Source organism: Hyperoodon ampullatus (genome assembly GCF_949752795.1).
Source record: "Hyperoodon ampullatus genome assembly, chromosome: 13".
NCBI lineage: Eukaryota > Metazoa > Chordata > Mammalia > Artiodactyla > Ziphiidae > Hyperoodon > Hyperoodon ampullatus.
This window is the reverse complement of record NC_136926.1, coordinates 32,932,768-32,957,488: the sequence shown is the minus strand read 5'-3', so window position 1 is coordinate 32,957,488 and position 24,721 is coordinate 32,932,768. Positions and strand designations below refer to the sequence as shown.

Below are 24,721 nucleotides of genomic sequence, written 5' to 3'. Positions count from 1 at the left end.
TTATTTTACAGTAAATGGTATTGATTGATTAAATGGCATATTAAATATTCCACATCCTCTGTTCTTTAGATGATGAATATCTGGGAAAGGACATTCCACTACAAGCTGAAGAGCTGTCCTTTGAAGTATCTTATTCAGAAATGGTTACAGAGGCTCCAAAAAGAAATAAATTTAAGAAGTCAGATTTTAAGAAAGAAGACTATGTTTTACCTGTAAGTAAAAACCTTTCATGATTATTCCACTAGCTTCCTGTGACTTCTCTGTGGGACAAACTAGGATTTTTAAAAAAATTTCTTTGTGTGTGCACAAGGGCATGGGGAGAGGCCAGGCGTCAGTGTTGCATCACACCAGGGACATTATTTGTTGTGTAGTACACAGCCTGCCTGGCTGTACTTGGCAGCCCTGGGTTGAGGAAGAGTTGCTAGGGTATATGCTTGAGTACTGCTTTACAGATGAAATAGGATTTCCAGTTGGCTTATTTGCTTTCATGCACTTTATATCCTTACTTTACTTACAGGTTGATGCCGATTCCACCTGTAACTGTATACCTCCTTGTGCATTAGAAGCCACATGTCATGATGGGGCACTGCAGAAAGTCACAGTCATTAACAATAAGAAGTGAGAGCTTATAGGGAAGACACTAAAAACTCATCAAAAATAAATTCAAGAATTCGTACTACTATTATGGGATGGGAAAGTAGAGCTACATACTTCATTAGCCTGAAAGCCTCATTATATATATCCAGGATAATTATATTCTGAAAGCCCAATACAGGAAATATGCTACGCTGATCTGTTTGCTACTCAGTCAGTGCATTTGTGAAGAGTTCAAGATGTGGAGTCCTGAATATTCTGTGCTGATCAGGGCTGGAGGCATGATGAGCAGGGCTCAGGCAGTTTCAGGGCTAGAAGAATGAGTCATCTAGAATCAGGCAGAGGCTTTGCCCCAGGTGGCCTGGACCATTCCTGTGATGGAGGGGAAGAGGACAGGGCGAGAATCGTAAGACTCACCAGGGGCCTTCTATGGGCCAGACACTGCAGTAGGTATTCTAGTTCTCATCATCCTAGTGATTGCTCCCATTTTACAGTTGAGGAAACTGAGGCCCAAACAAGTTAAGTAACATATCCAAATCTTCACAGCTAATAGGAGGCAGAAACAGGATTTAAACCTACACGTGTCCATCTTCAAAACCCCTCCTGGACCCTATGCAGCCTCTATGTCGGAGGGCACAGTGGCATTCTGGGACAAAAGAGGGAATCCAGCTCTGGGACTCTGGTTGCAGGGGGAGTCCCTCTGAATCTTTGGAGAGAATTGTCCAAGAGAGGATGCTGACCCCCAGTCTCCTCATCATGTCTGTCTCCTCCTGAGTTTGGGCTCACCTGGGGTGCAGGGCAGCCTCCCATGAAGAGCTCTGCATAGGGTATAGCACGTAGTGTCAATAATTGCTCAGTAATGATTGCAGTTCTTGTTGTGTTGCTGTTGTTGTTATGTGTTATTGTCACGTGGGGCCTTGGTCTCAGAAAGAAGGTAAAATAGGGCTTCCCTGGTGGCGCAGTGGTTGAGAGTCCGCCTGCCGATGCAGGGGATATGGGTTCGTGCCCCGGTCCGGGAAGATCCCACATGCCGCGAAGTGGCTAGGCCCGTGAGCCATGGCCGCTGAGCCTGCGTGTCCGGAGCCTGTGCTCCGCAACGGGAGAGGCCACAACAGTGAGAGGCCCGCATACCGCAAAAAAAAAAAGAAAGAAGGTAAAATAACCAAGTGTTTAATAGCACAAGGTATGCCTCAGACCACACCCTATGTTTTGTTGTTTAGCTTTTAAATACTTGGAATTTCAAAGAACAGCTGTTGAATGAATGAGTAAATGAATGAATGAATGAATTGGTAGATGCTTTAAAAATCCCAAGGAAGCTCTAGTTTAGGGAACTCCTATGGAGAATGTATACTTACAAGTTTGTAATTTAAATAACTATTTTATATTTCTACTTTAGCCATTTTCTTTCAATACCAGGTTTTCTGAGAGCAAAGTATTTGTTATATATTTTATATATATACTTAAATATAAAATTTATATTTTACTTATGTAATTATATATTAACTTATATAATACTTATATTTTATTATTATTAGTTATATGTAATATTTCTGTTATTTATTACAAGAACAATCTCTTGTGTTTTAAAGGTCTTACTTCTTATAGTCTTCACATTATTTCTGGACTGTTGAAGGGTTTTTTATTGTTCTTTTAGTGTATTTTGTTTCCTAGTGTGGAAATGGAGAATATAACAATATAATTGGCTTCAAAATGATAGTAGAATTATTTGGCACTTTCTACGCATTTTTCTTTTTTAAGAGTATTTTGAATTACCTAAATTTGATTTTTAAGGTAGAATAACTATTGTCCCAGCAAGCAGGTGCAATCAGTTTCAGTTGAGAAATTACCTACCTTCTTTACATCACAGTTGTGGTGATGACGTTATGGTATACTTCAGATCACTGTTTTGTTTCAATTTAGTGTAGTAGTGATCTGCAGATGTTCTAAAAATCATATTCATAATCTTTCTGTGATGCAGCATGCTCCTCAGAGATTTTTTTTATGAATAGCATGTCTTGCTGTACAGATTTAGAATGTCCAGGTGGCATTTGAATGAAGGTATAATAATTTTCCTTTGCCATAAAAAATAAATATCCTCAATATGTATTTTAGAAATTTATTGTTCAGAAAACCAGATTTGGCCTAACTGAAGCAGGAGATCTGTCTGCTGAAGACATGAAGAAAATCCGCCATCTCTCTCTGATTGAATTGACGGCCTTTTTTGATGCCTTTCGTATTCAACTGAAAAGAAACAAAACGGAGAAAGTAAAAGGACGAGGTATTAAGACTTATTCTGAAAACAAAACAAAACAAAAAGACTTATTCTGGCTTTAACACTTTGATACATGGGAATAAGACGGTGCTTTTCTGATTCTTTTTTCTTTCTTGGCTATTTTACAATGAAGACAGTGGGATTTTTGGAGTTCCTCTTACAGTCCTGCTGGAAAATGACCGAAGGAAAGATGCTGGAGTGAAAGTTCCCCTTGTGTTACAAAAAGTGAGTTCAGTGTAAATAAAGGGGCAGTTAATAGAGCCCTGTGCTTGCAATGTGCTATTTGTAAACCCACTAATGAATTTTCCTTTAGATTTAAAGACACTAAAGCCCTATTAGGACTTGGGCCTTGGTGATTTCCAGGTTTCCTCCATACGTCCACATGACATCCACAAACACTTGGGCATGTCTGCCTTGCTGAGAACTTCTGGAGCCTGTTTCATTGTCTGATCATAAAGCATCAGGTGATGAGTGCAGATGCTCTGTCACATGGCTTCCTTCAGTTATATTTCTTTGAATATTTAAAACATGTTATTTGTGTGTATGTATGTGTTTGTGTGTGTGTGTGTGTGTATTTGATTATTCTGTCCTGTATAAGAGATGACTTAATTATTAGCAGTCCATTTACTAATCATACAAGTATTTGCTGAGATATATCACAGGTTGGGTGTTTTTAAATGTGTATGTATAATTGTTTAAATGAATTTTCCAGACAAAGCTAAATAAAGTCTAAAAATCAGCTTATTCTGGTGGTGTCTGGGGTATGACTGAGAAGGTACGATCCATTTAGACAAAGAAGAATTTTGGTTTGGGAGGTTTTGAAACTGATATTACCTGAACTATCGTATATGGTTGTCTCTGTGACTATCACTGGTTAATGGCTCCTTTGCTTTTGTGTCACGTTTTTTTATAGCCAACAATTTACACTGGTTTAATTATGCATTTATTCAACAGTGACATCCGGTGGCACAAGTAAAATTCCAAGCCCTAAACACACATCTTGTTGAATTTTCAATTCAGTTTTTAAATGATATGTGAAAATACTGAGTGAGGAAACATACTTACTTTATTCACAGTAACCATTCTATGTCTCTTTACTATCTTCCTTAATTTTGCTACCAATACCTCAAATTGAGCTGCTCCTCAAATCAGGTGATTGATTGGCTGCCAATAGGAGCAGGGAGGATGGCAACCAGGGGGCCAGAGGATGCTGGCGACACCCAGTGTGCATGTCTGTAGGGCACCTCCCCTGCACCCGGCCGTCTGTATCTTGTCATGTTTGGACAGCACCGAGCAGCCCCAGGAGGCCGGTGTTATCATCTCCCTTCTACTGCTGAGGCAACGGAGGCATCGTAGGGTGAGATAACTTGCCCAAGAACACACAAGAGGTAGATGCAAAAAGGAGCACAGTATGTATATCCAAGGCCAAGTCCATGGTGACTCTAAGATCTCCTTTCGTTCCTTGAATTAGAACCAGAATAATGCCCTTTGTCCTCTAGTGAAAGGACAGAGTCTGAAGAAAATGCATAAAAATCTAAGACAGAAGATTCAACACAAGAATTTATATTGTTAAGTAGGTGCAAAATCCTAGCACATGGAAGGTGCACAATAAATGCCAGTTAAACTAAATCTGGGTTTACCTCGTGTTAGCATCTCAACAGGTGCTATAGCTCTAGTTACTGCTCCTCATTTGAGGCACTGCTCTTCTGCTCCTGTGGGAGAGGCTTTTCTTATGAGCAGGTTTCTTCCTCCTAAATATCTACTTCTCTTCATACCTACAGGAACTACCTTAGCTCCAGGCACCATCATTTCTTGAAGGGAAAATAGCAGAGACTCTGGATCCTGCTCTTGCTGTGTGAACGTGGGCAGATCCTTTCTCCTTTCCATGCCTCCGTCTCCTCAGCAGTAGAATGGGGATTCCACTAGTACCCGCCTCATAGGATTATTGTGAGGGTTAAGTAAGTTAATGTAGTAAAGTGCCGAGAATGTTATCTGACACACAGTAAGTGCACAATCAATGTTAGTGTTTATTATTATTTAATCATAAACCATCATCATTACCATGAGAGCTCATGAGACCTATAAGCCTTTACAGTATGTAATCCCTTGGTCAGACTTTGAGAATCCCTATAGCTTCTTAGCCAGAATAGTGCAACTAATGATAGTAAATTTAGGATCTTTTCTTATTGGTCAATGTGCAGAAAGAGATACAGTAATCAGATCTTAAAATAGTTAAGTGGCAGTGTAGTTTCTTGGTTAAGAGCACAAGCTTGAGAGAATTGGTGCCATTACTTTTGAGGCTGACCCTGGGGAAAGTGGAAAACAGCTCTAAGTCTTCATTTCCTCATTTGCAAATTGGAGGCTAATGTTGACCTCCTGGGAGAGTGTGAACATTTAACTAGGCATTCGAGTACCAGGCATGTATATATGCTTGGTAATGTATCGATTGTTTTCATCATCATTATTACTTCAAATGTTTGTTATCATATGGAGGTATTTATTTTTGTAATGTATCATTGCTTTCCAGTTCTTTCAGAAAGTTGAAGAATCGGGTCTGGAATCTGAAGGGATTTTTCGACTTTCAGGATGTACTGCCAAAGTCAAGGTACCAAACATTTTCTCTCTTCCTCGTTAGAGATCTCAGCTAGCTAGACCCAAGTTCACACGGGCATCAGGTGTGTCTAGTTGTTTGTTGTTGTTTTTTTGATACTACCACTTGGCCCTATAGAGCTTTCCTCAATACCTGTGTTCCATGATCCTGAGTTGTGCATTCCTTTAAACTAAAACAACAACAATAAAAAGCCAACAACAATGAAAGAACACATCAATTCACTATCAAAAACTGCTGCTTGTCTTTAATTTGGTAAAGTTGAAATGTCCCATCATTGTTTTTTGTGTTAAACACTTTAGCTTTTTTGTGTTCCTCTCAGTCATGGAATTCCCTAAGCCAGTATTAGATGATCCCTGATTTCCATTGTCAATTGCTTCAAACTTAGAAACATTCTTTGGCTTTCCTTTTAATGGAAGTCCTTATAAGAATTTGTAGGAATGGCTGTAGCCACTAGAACACTCACTCAGCAGTTCTAAAACCCAACTCCATTTAAGGTAATGTTAGTTGCTACATATAAAACCACTCATGCAATGTGAATTCCTTTACTTTCCTACTTCTGTATGGTGGGAAACTCTTCAAGTACAGCAAAAAAAAAAAAAAAAAAAAAAAAAAAAAAGAATTGTTAGAAAAGAAAAGCGTTTCTCATGTATTTCCAGTAAGATATCCCCCTTTGTGTGCCGGTGCGCATCCACAGAGTCCCTCCCTGCCCTGTACACTCCCTGGTGGGTGGACATGGAAACATGAGCAGTTCCCAATAATGAATCCTTGCGAAAAAAAATCTCGGGGAGAGGGAAAAGTGAACTTGGTTGTGTTTGAACTACTAAAAGGAATTGTGTAGGAGCAGGAAAGCATCTCTTCACTAATTCACTTGGGCACATGTTTTGGGAAATTCTGGTTGTATCAGAAGTCTCCGAGTTTTTATATAGACGTATGATGAGATATTTTTCAAAGGGGAAATTGAGAAGAAATAGGCTGTGTCTATCGGAAGCTCCAGAAAGCAGGTGTTGGGACAGAGTTAGGAGTAGAAGACGGTTATCGGGGGACCGTGCTTCTCAAGGATCAAGGGGGAGGACGTGGGCTTGGGCGGGCTGAGCCTCAGACCGGGTGCAGGTGGAACTCTCTCCCTGTGCCCTGTCAGCCCCACACTGCACTGTCACTGCTGGGACTGCCTGCAGGGAAGGGCCTGAGGCCAGTCAGAAGGTACCAGCAGCTGGGGAGTCAGCTACCTGCATTTTTTGCCGATGAACAGCCAGTTCTTGTTTGAAGGGAGACCTGAGCTGTGCTCTGCACTGTGCCGGTGACAGAGGGAACAGCACATGTGGGGGAGCTGTGACTTCCCTGGGAGGAGACCTTACTAAATACTGGCACAAGTTCGTTTGGAAGGCAGGAAAATTCCTAGTGGATCCTTAAGGTTTGTCCTCTCTAAGTGGGATCTACGTTTTGTTTCAGGTTGTCACAGGTATGGTCTTTATATATACTTCTAAATAAATGTATCCTAAATCTGAGGACAAAAGCTGTTACTAGTTTTGGTTAAGTCTTTGTGGTTATATCTGTAGAGTCAGAGAACCAAAATGAAGTCAGGAAAATGAATTTCCTAAACAGAATTAGTTAGACTCCATCCCTCTAAACCTCCCTCTATAATAGGGAAGTTGTATTCGCACATATTCTTACTGACCCTTACTGTGTGTGTGTGTGTGTGTAGGGGGAACATAATGGATATGACTTAAAATTCTATTTTTGAAAATAATCAAAAGGAGACAACATTACATGACATTTCTTGTATGTATGAATTTTAACATCATAGCACAAGCTGCTTTTCTTTAGCTAATCTTTGACTGAAAAATACTTATCAAAGGCCAATAATTCATTTAATGTGTTCTATTAGGCACATGCATTCCTGAGCCACATTTAGGTAAAAGTCCCTTTTGGCCCTTAATAGGTTTTATGTAGTTTTAGCCTATTTATTCCATCTCTTATTAGTCCGAAAAATGTAATCCAGATGTTTTCGTGGTTTGAGCTCCAAGAAAGCCAATGTGAAAGAACTCCGGGCCAGCGAACAGAAACGGGGATATTGCAGTTAGAAAGGCATTGTAACTTGATATAGTAAGGGGCCTTTATTTCTCTTCTTTGTTCAAACTTTAAACTTTAAAAAAATTTTTCATTTGTTAGACTTTTTTCTACGAATGTGCTTGGGGAAAGAAAGTTAAAAAAAAAACATTGTAATTATCCTCAAATTGTGCCAAGTGGATGACACTAACACTAAGGTATCATTATGAAGAAGCCAGCCTGGGTTGTGCTTTCAAGTCCCAGTTAGACTCACAGGGGAGCAGCCCTGGGGGACGCTGCTGGTTTTAGCCGCACGGGGCACATAACTGCCCAGCCCATTCCTGGATGTGAGGCCTCAGATCATTTGGAACCAATTTAATGCTTTGGTGTTTCCAGTGATTTTCTTTTCCAAAAATGACAGAAATTTGAGCCAAACACCGGGGAATATGTTTCATGGAAGAAGGCAGACTGGTTTGACATGCACGGTTTTCTTTTTTGACTCGTTTCAGTTATTCGGAGGCTGCTCTAAATGTTTTCTAGTGATGTTACCTGGTCTGCTGGTTTCCCTTCCTGAACTGGTTTTTGAAGCTGAAAGCAGGTTATTTGCATTTTTATAAAAGTACCTCAGAATTGGAAGCAGGTTAGATATTTGCTCAGAGGAGACTGAAGGACATGGCTCCTGACCCTTGCCTGGTGTTCTTATTAACAGTGGACAGAAAGCATGACTTTTTTTTTAACGTGTACACGTCTCTGGCAAGGAAAACTCAGCCCCTGCTTCATATGGCTTCATGTTTAGGACCACCGTGGACATGTCAACTCTGCTCCTACTTCCACTGTGCTCTGGTCCAAACTCCTCCGTGTGTCTCATGCTGGCCGTCTAGACAAGATGAGGTGCTGTTATAACCCGAGTATCCACACCACATACACATGGGTTTCCCATAGTAATAACACTAGAGGTTGTAGCAGACCCAGACGAGGGGAGGGTAAGTGCAGCCAGCATTTCCTGAGCACTCTCTGTATGCAGGCCCTGCCCCCTGAGCTCTACATTGTAGTGTCCAATTTAATCTCTGTGAGGTTGTTCTAATATCCATCTTTTAAAAAAACTATGATTGCTCTTGACTTTATTTTATTTATTTATTTTTTAAAATTTTGGCTGCACCACACGACATGTGGGATCTTAGTTCTCCGACCAGGGATCGAACCCGCGCCCCCTGCATTGGAAGCTCGGAGTCTTAACCACTGGATCGCTGGGGAAATCCCTAATATCCCTCTTATGGAGCGAGAAACCTCACAGGCCTACAACTAGGCAGTTGTGGAATTGGGATAAACACCTAAAGTATGTGGTTATAGAGCCTGCCCTTGACCCTGGTGCCATGTTGCCTCTTAGGTGGCAGGGACGTAGTGACAGGTTAGAATCACCTTCGTGTTTCAGGTAGCTTCCTGTGGCACAGGTCTGTGGGCAGTGGATTTGAATTATTCTGCTCTTGCCAATACTTCCTGCCCACTTGCAAAACAGTTTCCCCTTTGCCTTATGGCAGTGGTATCAGGCAGTGGACGGAAAACATTTACTCCTCCCCCTCTATTTCCTGTTAAGAACACCTCCATCTGCCCATTACTCCAGCTAGCAATCTGGACTGTTATTTCTCCCTCTGAGTCTCATGTTCAATCCATTACTGCTTCTTGAGAATTTTCCCTCCTAGGCGTTTCTTAAATGCCACCTCTTCTTTCTATCCTACAACTGCTTATCCAGGTTAAGTCCTCGATGATCCATCACCAGAAATGGTGCCCTAGCCCGATAACTGCTTTCTGCATCTCTGGCCTGCTTCCCAGCCAGTGCCGAGCTCCGAGCTCCCCCAAATCACTTTTCCGCCTGCCTGTCAGGAAAGATAAATCTCACCTTGTCGTTCTCTAGCTTCTCTTACATGTTCAAGGCTGGAAGACTTAGGCGTCTCATGAGAATAAAGCAAAGGCCTTAAGGATTTTCAGAGTTTTTCCTTTTTTTTTTGAAGAATCCTTTTTGAAGCAGTTATTGTCAGTTGGGAAACTGACTATAACTGCCTGGTATTACTGGTAAACTCTAATTCAAGGGAGCAGTAGAATGGGGGGCACAGGTCATCAAATGAATTAATAATGTAAAATGTATAACCCAAGTAAAACTTAAGGACGATTAGTGATTGTTTTAAAAAGTATTTACACAGTGTTCCCAACCTTACGAAGGATTGGGCAAACATGCAGACATGTGGAAGACATGTGTACGTCTTGGCATAAAACTTTGCTGTAACTGCTCCAGGAAGATATCATTGGTGTGCGTGTTGCAGTGAGGTCAGAGTTCCTTTGTTGGGATATTTCTCATTCTGTATGTGAACTAGCCAAGAGGCATACATTCTTGATCTAATTTAGAAACAGAAGACAGGGTGGCAGAAGGAAGGGATCATTGAAAAAAAGGGGGAAGTGGAGGCTTTGTCAAAATCTAGCAGTGCATTTATGATGTGGGCATAGGCAGTATTCTGCCAAAACCATATAAATGAAACTATGATCTGAGTAAAGAACTTTTGTATTTGTAAAGATGGCAAATTATTTTAAGATTAACATTATTCTAAAAGGATTTTAGAAAACTTAAAAAGAATATATTCAGAAATAGCCATTTCAGTTCTTTAATCATGTTGAAAAAAGATAAGCTTAGTAGATATTGGCTTTTCAATCTAATTACAAAAATAGTTTATGTAATGACAGTTTTTAAAGGGGGAGGATTAGGTGGTAAAACTCACTGTTTTCCTTGATTTTCAGCAATACCGTGAAGAACTGGATGCCAAGTTTAATGCTGATAAGTTTAAATGGGAGAAAATGTGCCACAGAGAAGCTGCAGTAATGTTGAAAGCATTTTTCAGAGAACTACCCACCTCTCTCTTCCCTGTGGAATATATACCTGCTTTCATCACTCTAATGGAAAGTAGGTGGAAGAAGTTAAGTGTGAATGGACTAAGATACAAGGTCAATAAAGTGGCACAGAGCAGAAGAAAGATGCATAATCAGATGTGACCATAAATGTATAGATTTGCTATTTCCTGGTACTGCTTGATGAACTATTGAGTTTGATGGTAAACTGTTATCTCTTCACATGTTTATATTTCTGAGTCTGGTTGATATGATTTAGAGGGTTTTATAATCATTAAAAGGCAGAGAGGGTTACAGAAAGACCTGGCTCTTGAGATTTGAATTCCTGCTCAACCATCTGTTAACTATGCAGTCAACCTTTCTGAGCTTCACTGCTGCACCTGTAAATTACAGATAATAATTACTTGTCAGGGTTGTCGTGGGTATTGAATGAAGACATCTAGGATAGTGCCTGGTGTATAATAGTCCTTCAAAAAATATAACATCTCTCCCTTCTTTAAATCCGAGGTCCTGGGTCTGATGATGTAGCACGCAGTAAGAAGGTGTTTTGTCTCTGAAAATTACAGTATCACATAGTGTTTCTGAAACTTAAAAAGTCACATAGATGAGGCCTTAACTGAGGTACTTGGATAAAAAGTATAGAAACTGGACAGTGTGTGTTGTATTTGGCAGTCAGAAAGTAATTTCATCCTAAAGGTTGAATATTGAAGAAGGTGTGATGAGAGAAATTTAGAAAAGTAGGATGAGGCTACATAGTGTGGGCTTTAACTACCAACCTGAGGAATTCAGGAGTCACAAGTCTAAATATATATAAGCATGCTAAGTAAATGGTGATTCTATATGGACAGAAATGGACTGTGGCCAGATTGAGAGGACATATCCCATATAAAGGGGTTGGCCACTGCTCAGCTCTGGATGATGGTTACCATGCAGGAGTGAAAACCAAAATCCAGGCTTTAATGACGAAACTCTTCATTTAAAAATGTCAGCCACAAATTCAAATTTTAAAACACTACATTAGCGTAGCAAGTATTACCCATATCTGCCAGTTCACAACCTTCTGCAGGTTGACCAGAAGTATAAAATCCTTAAAATCACAATCATAGAAAATAATAGTCACATCCTAAGTTGTATGACAAAATTTGTCCTAAAAATTAGTTGGTTCTAAATCTTTAAAAATTTTAACTAAACCAGATTCATAAAATAATCCGCTGTGGCTTCAGAGAAAAGAATATGATAAGAGAAGGCAGTCCTTTTCTAAGCTTTAATTGACATGCTGTGACCAGTATCTTTTTTCTTTGTATGATGTAGTATTTTTGTTTTATGAAAGAAAGAGAGAACTAGTTCTCTTCCTTCTTTTTTTTTAATTTTAATTTTATTTTATTTATTTTTGCTGTGTTGGGTCTTCGTTTCTGTGCGAGGGCTTTCTCTAGTTGTGGCAAGTGGGGACCACTCTTCATCGCAGTGCGTGGGACTGTCACTATTGCGGCCTCTCTTGTTGCGGAGCACAAGCTCCAGATGCTCAGGCTCAATAGTTGTGGCTCACGGGCCCAGTTGCTCTGTGGCATGTGGGATCTTCCCAGACCAGGGCTTGAATCTTCATTCTTTTTTATTTCAGGTATTGTATATTTTCAGTTCTAGAATCTCCAGTTGCTACTTTAAAACTATTTTCTATTTATCTGCTGACATTCCCTATCTTTTCATTCATTGTAAGCCTATTTACCTTCATATCATTGAGCATAGTTATGATAGCTGCTTCATAACTAGTTCCAACATCTGGGTCATCTGAGGGTTGGTCTCTGTTGACTGTCTCTTCCCTTGAAAATGGGTCACTGTTTATGTCAAGTAAGTTTAAACTGTATCCAGAACCTTGTGAATATTTTTTTTGGAAACTCTGTGTTCTGTAATATTTCTCCAAGGAGTGGGGTTTTTTCGGTTAGTTTTGTTTTTTGTTTGTATTTAAGCAGACAATTTGCTATTTAATACTTACCTGTGCTACTCCACATATGCATGGTTTATGGGGTGGGCCAACATTTGGGTGGATTTTATACCAGAATTAGGGCCTTCTATCTCTTGACCTTCCCTTTCTGGGATTCCCCATAACTTCCCAGTGGCTGTGGTCATCCTGAACCCTGTCCTCTCTTTGTTCAGGCCAGAAAGATTGGGGTTTTCTTTTGGAATTTCAGCCACCTCATGCCATTGCTGTCTATGGCCTGACCTCAAACTAAAAGCCAGGAAATTGGACACTCTCCCTGTGCCATTCCCTAATGCCAAGTGTCCAGTGCCCTCCTAAATCTGCCTGCTTTTGTTCATTCTCCACTGCCTCAGGTAGTTGTTTTTTGTACATTGTCCAGAGTGTACAGTTGTCTTAAGGAGGGTTGATTGGGTAGGAGCTTACTCAGCCATACCAGAAACAGAACTCCCTCCCTCTATTTCTAAGTCAGAGAAACACAGGATCTTCTGTAAAGTTTGCTGTCCTGGAAAACGGGCTGCAGAAGTCTTATCTTCACTTTGATCTGCAGTTTATGTACTGAACAATTCATCAAAACAAATGGTGCCACAGAGGAGTCAATCACCATGTAAAACCTGTTTGGAGAATCATATTTAAGAAGGAAATCATATTTAGTTTTTCTTAATATCATTATTCAGATGTTGAAGCCAGTACACTTCAGTGACGGGAGAGAATCTGGAAAATATCCTGAAAAGTTTCACAGGACGATCCACATTTCTTTGTATGACTTTGAAAGTGAAAAATACTATATTGTCGTGATTGATTTGATAACTAGCCAACCCCACAGGAAGCCCAGAGTTCTGGGCTGCTGCCATCGGGAAGAATGGCCTTTTTGCCACCTGGAGTAAGCTCTCGTTGTAATGAGATTTTCTGAAGGGAAGAACTGTGGACATCTGTGTGTTTAAGTTGCCCCTGTATTTACTCTAAAACGGAGGTCAGAGAAGGTAGTCTTTTCCACTAGTGTAATTACTTTCTCTTTTCTCTTTTCAAACTGGGTCCAAAAATTGCCCATAAAATTAAAAGACTAATAGTTCATCAATCAAACCTTAGATACTTTCATGAAAAGTTTAATATCTTTCTGAGAAAATAATGACCTCAGGAGTGAAAAAAACGACTCTTAACTAGGGTGCAATAAATGAATTAACTACAAAACTATTAACCACAAAACAGTGCAGGGCCGGGTTTCCTAAGCAAAATGAAAATGGATTATTTGCCAGTTTAGATTTTTAATCTTAAAGGGAACTTTGTAATTTATCTGGAATTAATGGAAATAGAGAGCCTGCATCTGCATCTATTGTTTCCCCCAGAGGTTTTTTTGGGTTGCATTGGAAAATTATAGACAGCCCTTAGCCTGCAATTTATGCCCTAAAATAATGTCTTATCTGTCCCCAAATGCTTTGTACTGAGATATACTCCTGCTACTGCCTGTTATTCAGGCAAACTCACGTCAGTGTGCATTAGCCATTTTCAAAAACAACCTGGACCTGTGTCATTTTAGTTTACAAATTTGACATAAATTTTTAAAAATCCTCATGGGGATTGTGCTGAGACAATACGATATGAGCCTATAAATACTCCTCCCAACTGTTCCTTCATTACGTGGTTACACACAATAATCATGTACTCCTAACTCGGATGCACACGACTTCCTGTGACCTAGTAGTTTGTCACGAGAGTGTTTCCACTAGTGTAAAGCTAAGTAACTCTATAGGCAGCTGACTGCCTTTATCCACTGAGTCGTAAATGGATAGATTTTCCTTCAACTTGAGAGCTCCCCCCGGGGTTACAGAACGTCATGCTTCCCTGCAGGACCTCCCTACCAAGAGACCATTTTGGGGAGAATACAGAGAGAACAGGCAAAGCCTGGATGCTCTGGAATACCCTATGTTTTCAGCACAGCTGGCTGTGAATTATGCAGTTGTGGATAGATTTCCTAAAATCCTTTCCCTAAAATGGGAAAAGAGCCAATATTGAGAACACACAGTAGTAGAATGCCAACCCTCTGGTGCCATCTTCTGGATCTCCAAAGATCCAACTGTGGTTACCTTCCCTTCATGTCCATTTAAGAGCTAAAATAAACATCACTGATCATAATAACAAGAGCAAACACCTATGGAGGTAACTATGTACAGGTACTGATGTAAATACTCTGTACATTAGCTCATTTAACCTTCATAATGGCCCGGTGAGGTAGGTATGATGACAATTCCCATTTTACAGATGATAAAATAGAAGCAACAGGGGTTAAATAGCCTGCCCAAGGTCACTCAGTGACTAAATAGTACATGCAGAATTTGAATCTGGTTCTAGAATCTCTGCTCCTAATTATTATGCTTGGCTGCCTCATCATATGGAAATAAAATTTATTTTCTCTTGAATTGAGCTTCAAGCCAACTGTTCATAGCATAAAAGTAAAGCAAGATCTATGAAAGTACTTTGAAAAGAGAAATGTTATACAGATCCAGAATAATTTTGAGGATCTCGTTGGCCACCTGCCCCTACAGTGGCATCCTAGGATGCTAAAAAGGAGTTGATAGACTGAGGCTCCTGTCCAAGTGAACAGACTTACACTGTTGGTCACAAAACCTGAGCCTTTACCACTGAAAGCTGTCAGGGCCCTCCTATGCCACCAGATGTTAGCAAGAAATGCTGTCAGAATGCATGAGCGTTGTTCAAAATGTGTGGTTATTTCTGTTTTCTTGTTAGGAGGGCCTCACATCAAAGTACAGTTTCAAGCCTTACACCTCATGATCATGGCACTGCCTGAGGCCAACAGGGACACAGCCCAGGTACGTTGTATCGACCTCATGGTCTGTCATTGACTCTTATTGGTCAGAGGAAATGGCTCAGGTTGAAAAATGAAAACTGAGAGGACAACTTACCAACCAGCTGAGCCTGCAGCAAACCTGCTGCCTTTCCTTGTTCCCACCGCTGTTCTCCTGAGGAAGCCAGGAAAGAATGTGAATCCTGGAATCTTCTTTGAACATTTGTTTCGTTCATTCAATCTGTTAAGAGATGTTGAGCATCTACAGTGTGCCAGGCACTGGGCAAGGGTTAGGAGTAGGAAGAAGAAGCAAAGATGGAAGACTTAAATGGAATAATGTCAGAAGTGAATGAAACCCCTGCTTTAAATAAAATTTCTAGAATGTTCATGTCTTACCATAATTCAATTTAAAGAATTATAGAATCCCAGAATTTTATAGATCACCTGATAAGACCTTGCCATTTTCCAGATTAAGAAAATTAAGCTCAGAAAAGTGATTTCTCCATTAATATAAAATAGAACATTTGATAGAATTGTATTCCATAGTTCTCCATCCCAAATATCCCTCCTTTTATTTCAAATTCATTTCTCTGCTTTATGTTTGTAAAAATCAAAGTTTCTATTGCTGTTTTGATAATGATTCTGTATGCAATAGGAAATCTGTTATAAGTACAGGTGCTTGGAATCTTTTTTTTTTTTTTTTTTTTGTGGCACGCGGGCCTCTCACTGTTGTGGCCTCTCCCGTTGCGGAGCACAGGCTCCGGACGCACAGGCTCAGCGGCTGTGGCTCACGGGCCTAGCCGCTCCGCGGCATGTGGGATCTTCCTGGACTGGGGCATGAACCCGTGTCCCCTGCATCGGCAGGCGGACTCTCAACCACTGCGCCACCAGGGAAGCCCCAGGTGCTTGGAATCTTTAAAATGAAATTGAGGTGAGGATGAGTTGGAAAGAGTTATAATTTTGAGGCCAGTAAACATGATGCTGAAAACAAAGATGAGTCTTCGTATTACCTCTTGTCAGACATTTCAGTTTGGTGAGGACCTTTCCTCCTACCAAGTGAAACCATCTATGTCAATTATATGATGTCCTCCACCCAAGAATGGGGATTGGCAAAGGCACAAGAATGTCTGTTTTAATACAATTTGGTAATTTTTCAAAAGCTGGAAATTTACTAGCTTTGTTTTTTTTTTTTGGTTTGGCTTTGTCTGAACAATGCTTTTTTTTTTTAATCCAAAGAAATGAATCTAGTATCAGATATCTGAGTCAAAATGTCATTTCCCCTTTCATATAACTAAGAATGTAGCAATTATCAAAGAATTCAGTACATTTCTTTTTTTTTTTTTTTGCTTTTACGCGGGCCCCTCACTGTTGTGGCCTCTCCCGTTGCGGAGCACAGGCTCCGGACGCGCAGGCTCAGCGGCCATGGCTCACGGACCCAGACGCTCCGCAGCATGTGGGATCCTCCCGGATCGGGGCACGAACCCGCGTCCCCTGCATCGGCAGGCGGACTCTCAACCACTGCGCCACCAGGGAAGCCCAAGAATTCAGTACATTTCTAATAGAAGATCCTCTCTCTCTCTCTCTCTCCCTCCCTCCCTCTTCCATTCTGAATTGTGACTGGAATGAAGATTGAAGCTAGTGTGTTGTAGAGATCAAGATGTCTGGCTCAAGAATTAGGCTTCCTTGGATCAGATCCTGGCTCTGCCACTTAATTAAGTGACACTGGGCAAAGCTACTTAATCCCTCCCCATCTTAGTTTCCTCATCTGTAAAACAATAATAGTACCTACCTCACAGGGTTTGGAATGATGATAAAATGAGTGGAAGTATATAAAGTACTAAGAATAATGCCTGGCTCACAGTAAATCCTCAAATAAATGTTAGCTATTATCACTAGTATGTGCTGTCCATTTTCTCATTACACATACTGTAGCAATTCAAACTTGGAAAACCAAAGAGCATCTCCTTTTAGGATTTCAGCCCTCTTGGTGAATTTCAGAAAGTTCTGATAGGCATTTATACTTTGGTGGCTTAGCCAAACTTTTATTAAGCTTTCTCAATTTTTTTTTTAATGCTGAGCACAGGTGCATGTAATCATTTCCCTTTGGTCTGCTAAAGATTCCAAAATTGAAAAGCAGTACAAAAATGACACCCAAAAAGTGAAAGTTTTCAGCTTTTCGATTGAGATATTTTTGAAGTGAGGAATGAGATACTCATTTTGTTGTTTCTATTCTTTAATTTTTTTTCTTTTTATTCACTTTATTTTTAAATTTTTTATTGAGGTATCACTGACATATAACATATTAATTTCAAGTAAGCAACATAATATTTTGATATTCGTATACACTGCAGCATGATCACCATAGGAAATCTCGTTGTCCTCCATCACCATTACAAAAATTTTTTTCTTGAGAGAACTTTTAAGATTTACTCTCTTTGTAACTTTCAAATATGCAATACCGTATTATTGACTATAGTCACCATGCTGTATGTTATATCCCCATGACATTTATTTCATAACTTATTTATTTTAAAACTCATTTTTTTCAATGGACTTTCCATTCCCAAGGAAACAGAAAATAATTTTTAACAGTAATGCCTTAAGAGTGAATTACTTTTCTTCCTTCACGACAAAACTGCATTTCATGTTTATTTGAGCTGTAGTGTTTTCTCTCCCTTGTTTACTGTTTAATTTTAATATTTGTCAAGCTTGTTTAAGATAAAAGAAAATAAGAAAATGCAAACTATTATTTATAGAGATCCCAACATAACAAATTCCATAAAAATGGAGCTACTTTTATGAAGCAGAGAAATGAAAAAACTCTTCACATTTCTCATTAGCACTTTTAAGCAGTTAGAGGGGAAACATGACACATTGAACCATTCTGTAGCTCCGACAGTTTTCCAGAGGCCCAGTGAACGGGTATGGAAATGAGTGATAGTAATCAGTGATGCCTTTTCCTAATTTACAAAGACTAGAGTGACACCGTGCTGTTTCCTATCAGGCCCTCATGACATTCTTCAATAAAGTCATTGCCAACGAATCAAAAAACCGAATGAGTATATGGAACATTTCTACTATAATGGCACCAAATCTTTTCTTCAGTAGAAGCAAACATTCTGACTGTGAAGAATTACTCTTAGCAAACACCGCTGCCCACATCATCCGCTTGATGCTAAAGTACCAGGAGATGTTGTGGAAGGTGAGTGACAATGTGACGACTAGGATGTTCTCATGTCTGCTAGCCCCCCAGGAGATGTAAAGACTCATGAGCAAGCAGTGCCCTCAGGCACAGGGAGAGGTGGGAGACAGTAATCCCAGGTTGCTGGTGGCATCTTGATCATTCCTTAAGGCTGCTCCCAAACACATTTTCCTTTAAACAGGAATCCTCATAGATTTTCCTAATCTTTACGAGGACAGAACCACAGTTCCTGGTTCCTGGATACTGAGTGGCCAGAAGACAGACTCTACCAGGGAGGTTTAACTCAAGTGTTTTCCTTCTAGTCAAGCTCTGTTTTTTCTCCAGGTTCCATCTTTCTTAATCGCTCAAGTCAGAAGAATGAATGAAGCCACCACGTTGTTAAAGAAACAGCTTCCAAGTGTCAAAAAGCTGCTAAGGAGGAAGACCATAGAACGAGGGGTAATTACTAAATAAATGCACGAATATCATGGCCACCCAGGCTCTTATTTCTCACAGTGATGCACAAAGTAGCTTGTAATTTAGAACCAAAATTGTTATATTCTCATAAAGTGTCAGTCTTGTAACTATAAACATTGTGGAAATTGTGTTCATGACAGAGTTCTGTGGTCTTTCCATTTTGTTGAATTATGTGCTTTGCAGTTGAAGTTTTTGAATTATCTCTGTCATGGAGATGACTTGAGGGCAAAATGGTTCTTACAAATGCTGAAAGTCAACATTTCATTCCCTGTGAACTGGATTTAAGGGCAATCCCAGTAGTCAATATATCTAATAAGTAGAGATAGAGATTTCTGTAGTGATTGGATACTAAAAGAATATCTAATCCTCAAGTCGTTTTGGGTAAATTCATTACATTTCAAAGAATTTTTGCCTCAGCGCGGTTGTCTGTGTGGAGATAGATAATGGAAACAGGCTTTAGAATTATCTTTATTGCTTTAATTTGAGGATGATCGTGAGGCATAGCATTTGGCCTTGAGGAGGATGCAGAGATACAGGAAACTCACTTTGTCCTTAAAGGAACGTGTATCTAGTAGAGAGATACCTGGTAGAGAAATGCACACAAGAGCCATGAATGTGCATTCAGTGTGAAACGTGTCGTGCAGACAGGGTGCCGGGAATCATGCAGAGGAGAAAGAAATGTGCTCCAACGTGGAAAGTGTGGAGACTTCACGGAGGAAGTGGCATTTGAGCTGCATCTTCAAGGATGGGTAGTAGCATTTGGAAGGGAGAAAGGAGGGGAAAGTTCATTCAGGGAAAGGAATAGTAAATCCCAAGGCAGTAAGGTGGGAGTATTGCTAATTGATTTATCACAAACAGGCTGAATGGCTGTGTTCCCTCATTGATTATAGGCAAAGTGACTTCAGATCAACTAGAACCATCACATTAAATTTGGGAAAAAAAAATTTTGTTTTGAGAAAAAATTCACATAATATAAAATTTACCGTTTTAACTATTTCAAAATGTATAAATTTTAGTATATACTTTTAGTATATTCACAAAGTTGTGCAACCATCACCAGTATCTAATTCCAGACTATCTTTACCACCCCCCAAAAGAAACCCCATAGCAATTAAGCATTCACTCCCCATTACCCCCTCCCCACAATCCCTGACACATTCTTATCTACTTTCTAGCTCTATGAATTTACCTATCTGGACATTTCATATAAATGGAAGCATGTAGTATGTGGCCTGTTATGTCTGACATCTTTCACTTAGCGTAATGTTTTCAAGGTTCATCCATGTTGTAGCATGTATCAGTATTTCACTTCTTATTTTTCATTTGTTTTGCATTTCTCTTGGGCATATGTTGGGTCATGTGGCAACTCTATGTTGACTTTCTAGTATTTTGTTGAGAATTTTTGCATCAACTTTTATAAGGGACACTGGTCTGTAGTTTTTCATTTCTTGCTATGTCTTTGTCTGGCTTTGGTATCAGGGTAATACTGGCCTTATAGAATGAGTTGGGAAGTGCTCCTTCCTCTTCAATTTTTTGGAAGAGTTTAAGAAAGATTAGTGTTACTTCTTCTTTAAATGTGTGGTAAAATTCACCAGTGAAACCATCTGGTCCTGGACTTTTCTCTGTAGGAATTTTTTTTTTTTGATTACTGACTTAAGTTCTTTACTTGTTATAGCTCTATTCAGATTTTCTATTTCTTCTTGAGTTAGTATTGACAGTTTGTGTGTTTCTAGGATTTTATCTGTTTTAGCTAGATTATCTAATTTGTTGAAATACAAATTGTTCATAGTATTTGCTTACAATCCTTTTTATTTGTATAAGGTTTGTAGTAATGTCCCCAGTTATACTCTTGATTAATAATTTGAATCCTCTCTCTTTTCTTGGTCAATCTAACCAAGGGTTTGTCCATTTCATTGGTCTTTTTGAAGAGCCAACTTTTGTTTCATTATTTTCTCTATTTTTTTGTTATTCTCTAGTCCTTATTAAAACTCACATCTTTATTGTTTCCTTCCTTATGCTTGTTTTGAGTTTAGCTGGCTTTTTTAGTTTCTTAAGGCGGAAGGTTAGGCTATTAATTTGAGATCTTTCTTTTTAACGTAGGCATTTACATCTATAAGTTTTCCTCTGAGCACTACTTCTCCTCCATCCAGTAAGTTTTAGTGTGTTGTGTTTCACTTTTGTTCATTTCAAGGTATTTTCTAATTTCCCTTAGGTCCATTGGTTATTTAGGTATATGTTGTTTGATTTCCAAATTTGTAAATTTTCTAAATTCCCTTTTGTTACTGATTTCTAATTTTATTCCATTGTGGTTATGTAACATACTTTGTATAATTTTGATATTTTAAACTTCACTGAGACTTGTTTTGTGGTCTAACATGCTGTCTATCCTGGACAGTGTTTTATGTGTACTTCAGAATGGATTCTGCTGTCATTATCCTATATATGTCCGTTAGATCTAGTTGGTTGATAGTGTTGTCTAAGTCTTCTGTTTTCTTTCTGATCTTCTACCTACTTCTTCTATCTATTATTGAAAGTGAAGTATTGAACTCTCCAACTATTGTAGAACTTTCTATTTTTCCCTTCAATTATTTCATTTTTGGCTATATGTCTTACATGTTTTAATCCTCCGTTTCTCCATTACTGCCTTCATTTGTGTAAAATAGATATTTTCTTGTGTACCACTTTAATTCTTTTGTTGTTTTTTACTATATATTTTTGAATCATCTTTTTAGTGGTTGCCCTGGGGATTATAAGTAACCTCTTAATTTATAACAATCTAGTTCATATTAATAGACCTTAAGTATCTAAAAACTTTCTACCTATATTCTTCTGTCCCCCCACATTATGCTGTTATTGCTGCATATTACGGCTTTATAAATTGTGTGCCCATCAACATAAATTTATAATTGTCATGTACTTGTCTTTTACGTTAGATAAGGGAAAAGTGAGGTTATAAACAAAAAATACATTATATTGCCTTTTTTATTCTCCTAAGTAATTTCCTTTACTGATATTCTTTATTTCTTCATGTGGATTCGAGTTACTGTCTAGTGTCCTTTCATTTCAGTTTGAAGGACTCTCTTTAGCATTCCTCTTAAGGTAGGTCTGCTAGCAATGAACTCTCTCAGCTTTTGCTTATCAAGGGAGTGTCTAAATGTTATAGTTTGCATCTACCAACCCCAAACTCCCAGTCTTCATTTTTTAAGGACTGTTTTGCCAGATGGAATTTTGCTTGTCAGTTTTTTTTTTCTTTCACAATTTTAATATGTCACCCCACTGTCTTCTGGCTTCCATGGTTTCTGCTGGGAGATCAGCTATTATTATTGAGGAGCTCTTGTACTTGAATTGATTTTTCTCTTAATGCTTTCAAGATTCTCTCTTTATGTCTGTTTTTGACAGTGTGATCATGATGTTTCTTGGTGTGGATCTCTTTGATTTTATCCTATTTGGAGTTTGTTGAGCTATTTGGATACGTAGATCATTGTCTTTCAGCAAATATGGGGAGTCTTCAGCCATTGTTCCTTCAAACGTTCTTTCTGTTCCTTTCTCTCTACTCCTTCTGGAACTCTTAACTGTGTGTACGTTGGTGTGCTGGTGTTCCACAGTTCCTCTAGGTTCTGTTCATTTGTCTTCATTTTTTTTTTCTTCCTGTTTCAAGACTGGATAACCTCAAATGACCTATCTTCAGATTTGCTGATTTTTTCCTTCTGCTTTTTTTTTTTTTGACCACATCGTGCAGCTTGTGGGATCTTAGTTCCTGACCAGGGATTGAACCCAGATCCTCAACAGTGAAAGTGCAGAGTCCTAACCACTGGACCACCAGGGAATTCCCTCTTCTGCTTTCTTAAATCTGCTGTTGAACCTCTGTAGTAGGCTTTTCATTTCAATTGGACTTTTATTAGCTCCATAATTTCTTTTTGGTTTCTTTTTATGATGTATTCTCTTTATTTGATATTCTCTATTTGGTGAGATATCATTTTCATGGTTTTCTTTAGTTCTTTAGACACAGTTTCCATTAGTTCTTTTAAAGTATTTAAAATAGCTTTTTCAAGTACATCCAATGTCTAGGCTTCCTTAAGGAGTTTCTTTTGAAACTATTGACACTAATTTTTTTTTCCTGTGTATGGGCCATATGTTCTTTTTTAAAAAAAAATAATTGATTTATTTTTGGCTGCATTGGGTCTTCGTTGCTGCACGAGGGCTTTCTCTAGTTGCGGTGAACGGGGGCTACTCTGTCGCACTGTGCGGGCTTCTCATTGCGGTGGCTTCTCTTGTTGCGGAGCACGGGCTGTAGGCTTCAGTAGTTGTGGCACACAGGCTCAGTAGTTGTGGCGCACAGCCTTAGTTGCTCTGTGACATGTGGGATCGTCCTGCACCAGGGCTCAAACCTGTGTCCCCTGCATTGGTGGGCAGATTCTTAACCACTGTACCACCAGGGAAGTCCGGGCCATATTTTCTTGCCATTTTTTTTGTGTGTCTCATAATTTTTATTGAAGAATGGACATTTTGAATGTTAAAATGTGGCAGCTTTGGATTCTCCCCCCTCCCCGTGGTTGCTGCTTGTTATAGCTGTTATTTATTTGTTCATGACTTTTCTGCTGAACTAATTTTGTTATGTCTATATTCTTTGTTTAGTGTGGCTACTGAAGTCTCTGTTCCATTAGCCTAGTGGTTAGCTGATGTTTGCACAGAGATTTTCTTAAATATCTGAAACCAAAAAAATCTCCCAGTCTTTGCAGACGAGCTCTGTGTGTTCGTGTGCTTGACACACCTTCAGTATTCAGCCAGGCAGTTTACAACTTCACCTGAACCTTCAGTTCCTGTTTGGACAGAGCTTAAAGGTCAGCCAGAGGTGAGAGCTTAAGTTCTTTTCAGGTCTTTCCTGAATATGTGTACAGCCCTGGGCATGCCCATGGCCTTCTAGATTCTCAGGAATATGTTGGAGCTTTTCAAAGACCTTATTCCCCAAAGCATCTCATTCTCTAGGCTTGCCTCCCAAGAGTTTTAGTTAGTTACTTTCTCCCCCAACTCTTACCCACTGCATCAGGCAGCAGTGATTAAAGCATTTGCCTGTAAATGTTTTCAACATTACACCACTTTAGCACTGGTCAAGTTCCAAGTTAGGCAAGATAAAGGCAAGCCAGTCTTCCAGGGAACAAATAATTAGAATTTTTTGTGAATGAGGTCCATTCTGCTCCCTTCAGTACTAATACCAGGAACGCAGGCTGTTATTTTTAAGGCTGTCACTGAACTGTGGAGCTGAGATGGGAAAGTGTAAGTTAAAATGCCACAAAGTTCACTCTTCTTGTCAAGATTCAGCTGTTTTTCTTACTTAAGCACTCCCCAGGTTGTGACTTTTGGGTTAGTTTCCAGAGTTCTGAAGAAGTTGACGATGACAGTTTTTGGCAGTTTGTTCGTTACTTTTATGGAGGGACAGACTTTTGGAGTCCTTACTCTGCCATTTTCATTCTGGAAAATTTCAATGGCCTAAGTATGATATGTGTGGAGCTGAAGCTGGGGTCAGGTCAGGCTTTGTGAGCCAGGGCAAATTAAAGTATTTCTCAGAGCCTCAATATTCTGTCATGCAGAGTGAAGTAAGTCAGAAAGAGAAAAACAAATATCGTATATTTACGCATATATGTGGAATATAAAAAAGTTGGTATAGACGATCTTATTTACAAAGCAGAAATAGAGACACAGATGCAGAGAGCAAACGTATGGATACCAAGGGGGATGGGGGTGTGTGATGAATTGGAAGATTAGGATTGACATATATACACTACTGATACTATGTATAAAATAGATAACTAATGAGAACCTACTTTATAGCGCAGGGAGCTCAATGCTCTGTGGTGACCTAAATGGGGAAG

At 39.3% G+C, this 24,721-nt stretch overlaps 1 protein-coding gene across 1 annotated transcript in view; it reads left to right on the top strand.

Annotated features, from left to right (window-relative positions):
* The window catches only part of ARHGAP28 (Rho GTPase activating protein 28), a gene marked incomplete at its 3' end in the record, with an annotated part of 146,383 nt that overhangs the window by 112,598 nt on the left and 9,064 nt on the right, over positions 1-24,721 (top strand). Inside the window, exons 8-15 of the mRNA XM_079717205.1 lie at positions 70-212; positions 2,707-2,872; positions 3,000-3,091; positions 5,394-5,471; positions 10,311-10,473; positions 15,136-15,218; positions 18,198-18,395; positions 18,720-18,833. Coding sequence (XP_079573331.1) covers positions 70-212; positions 2,707-2,872; positions 3,000-3,091; positions 5,394-5,471; positions 10,311-10,473; positions 15,136-15,218; positions 18,198-18,395; positions 18,720-18,833 — 1,037 coding nt within the window. The remainder of the gene's footprint in view (positions 1-69; positions 213-2,706; positions 2,873-2,999; positions 3,092-5,393; positions 5,472-10,310; positions 10,474-15,135; positions 15,219-18,197; positions 18,396-18,719; positions 18,834-24,721) is intronic.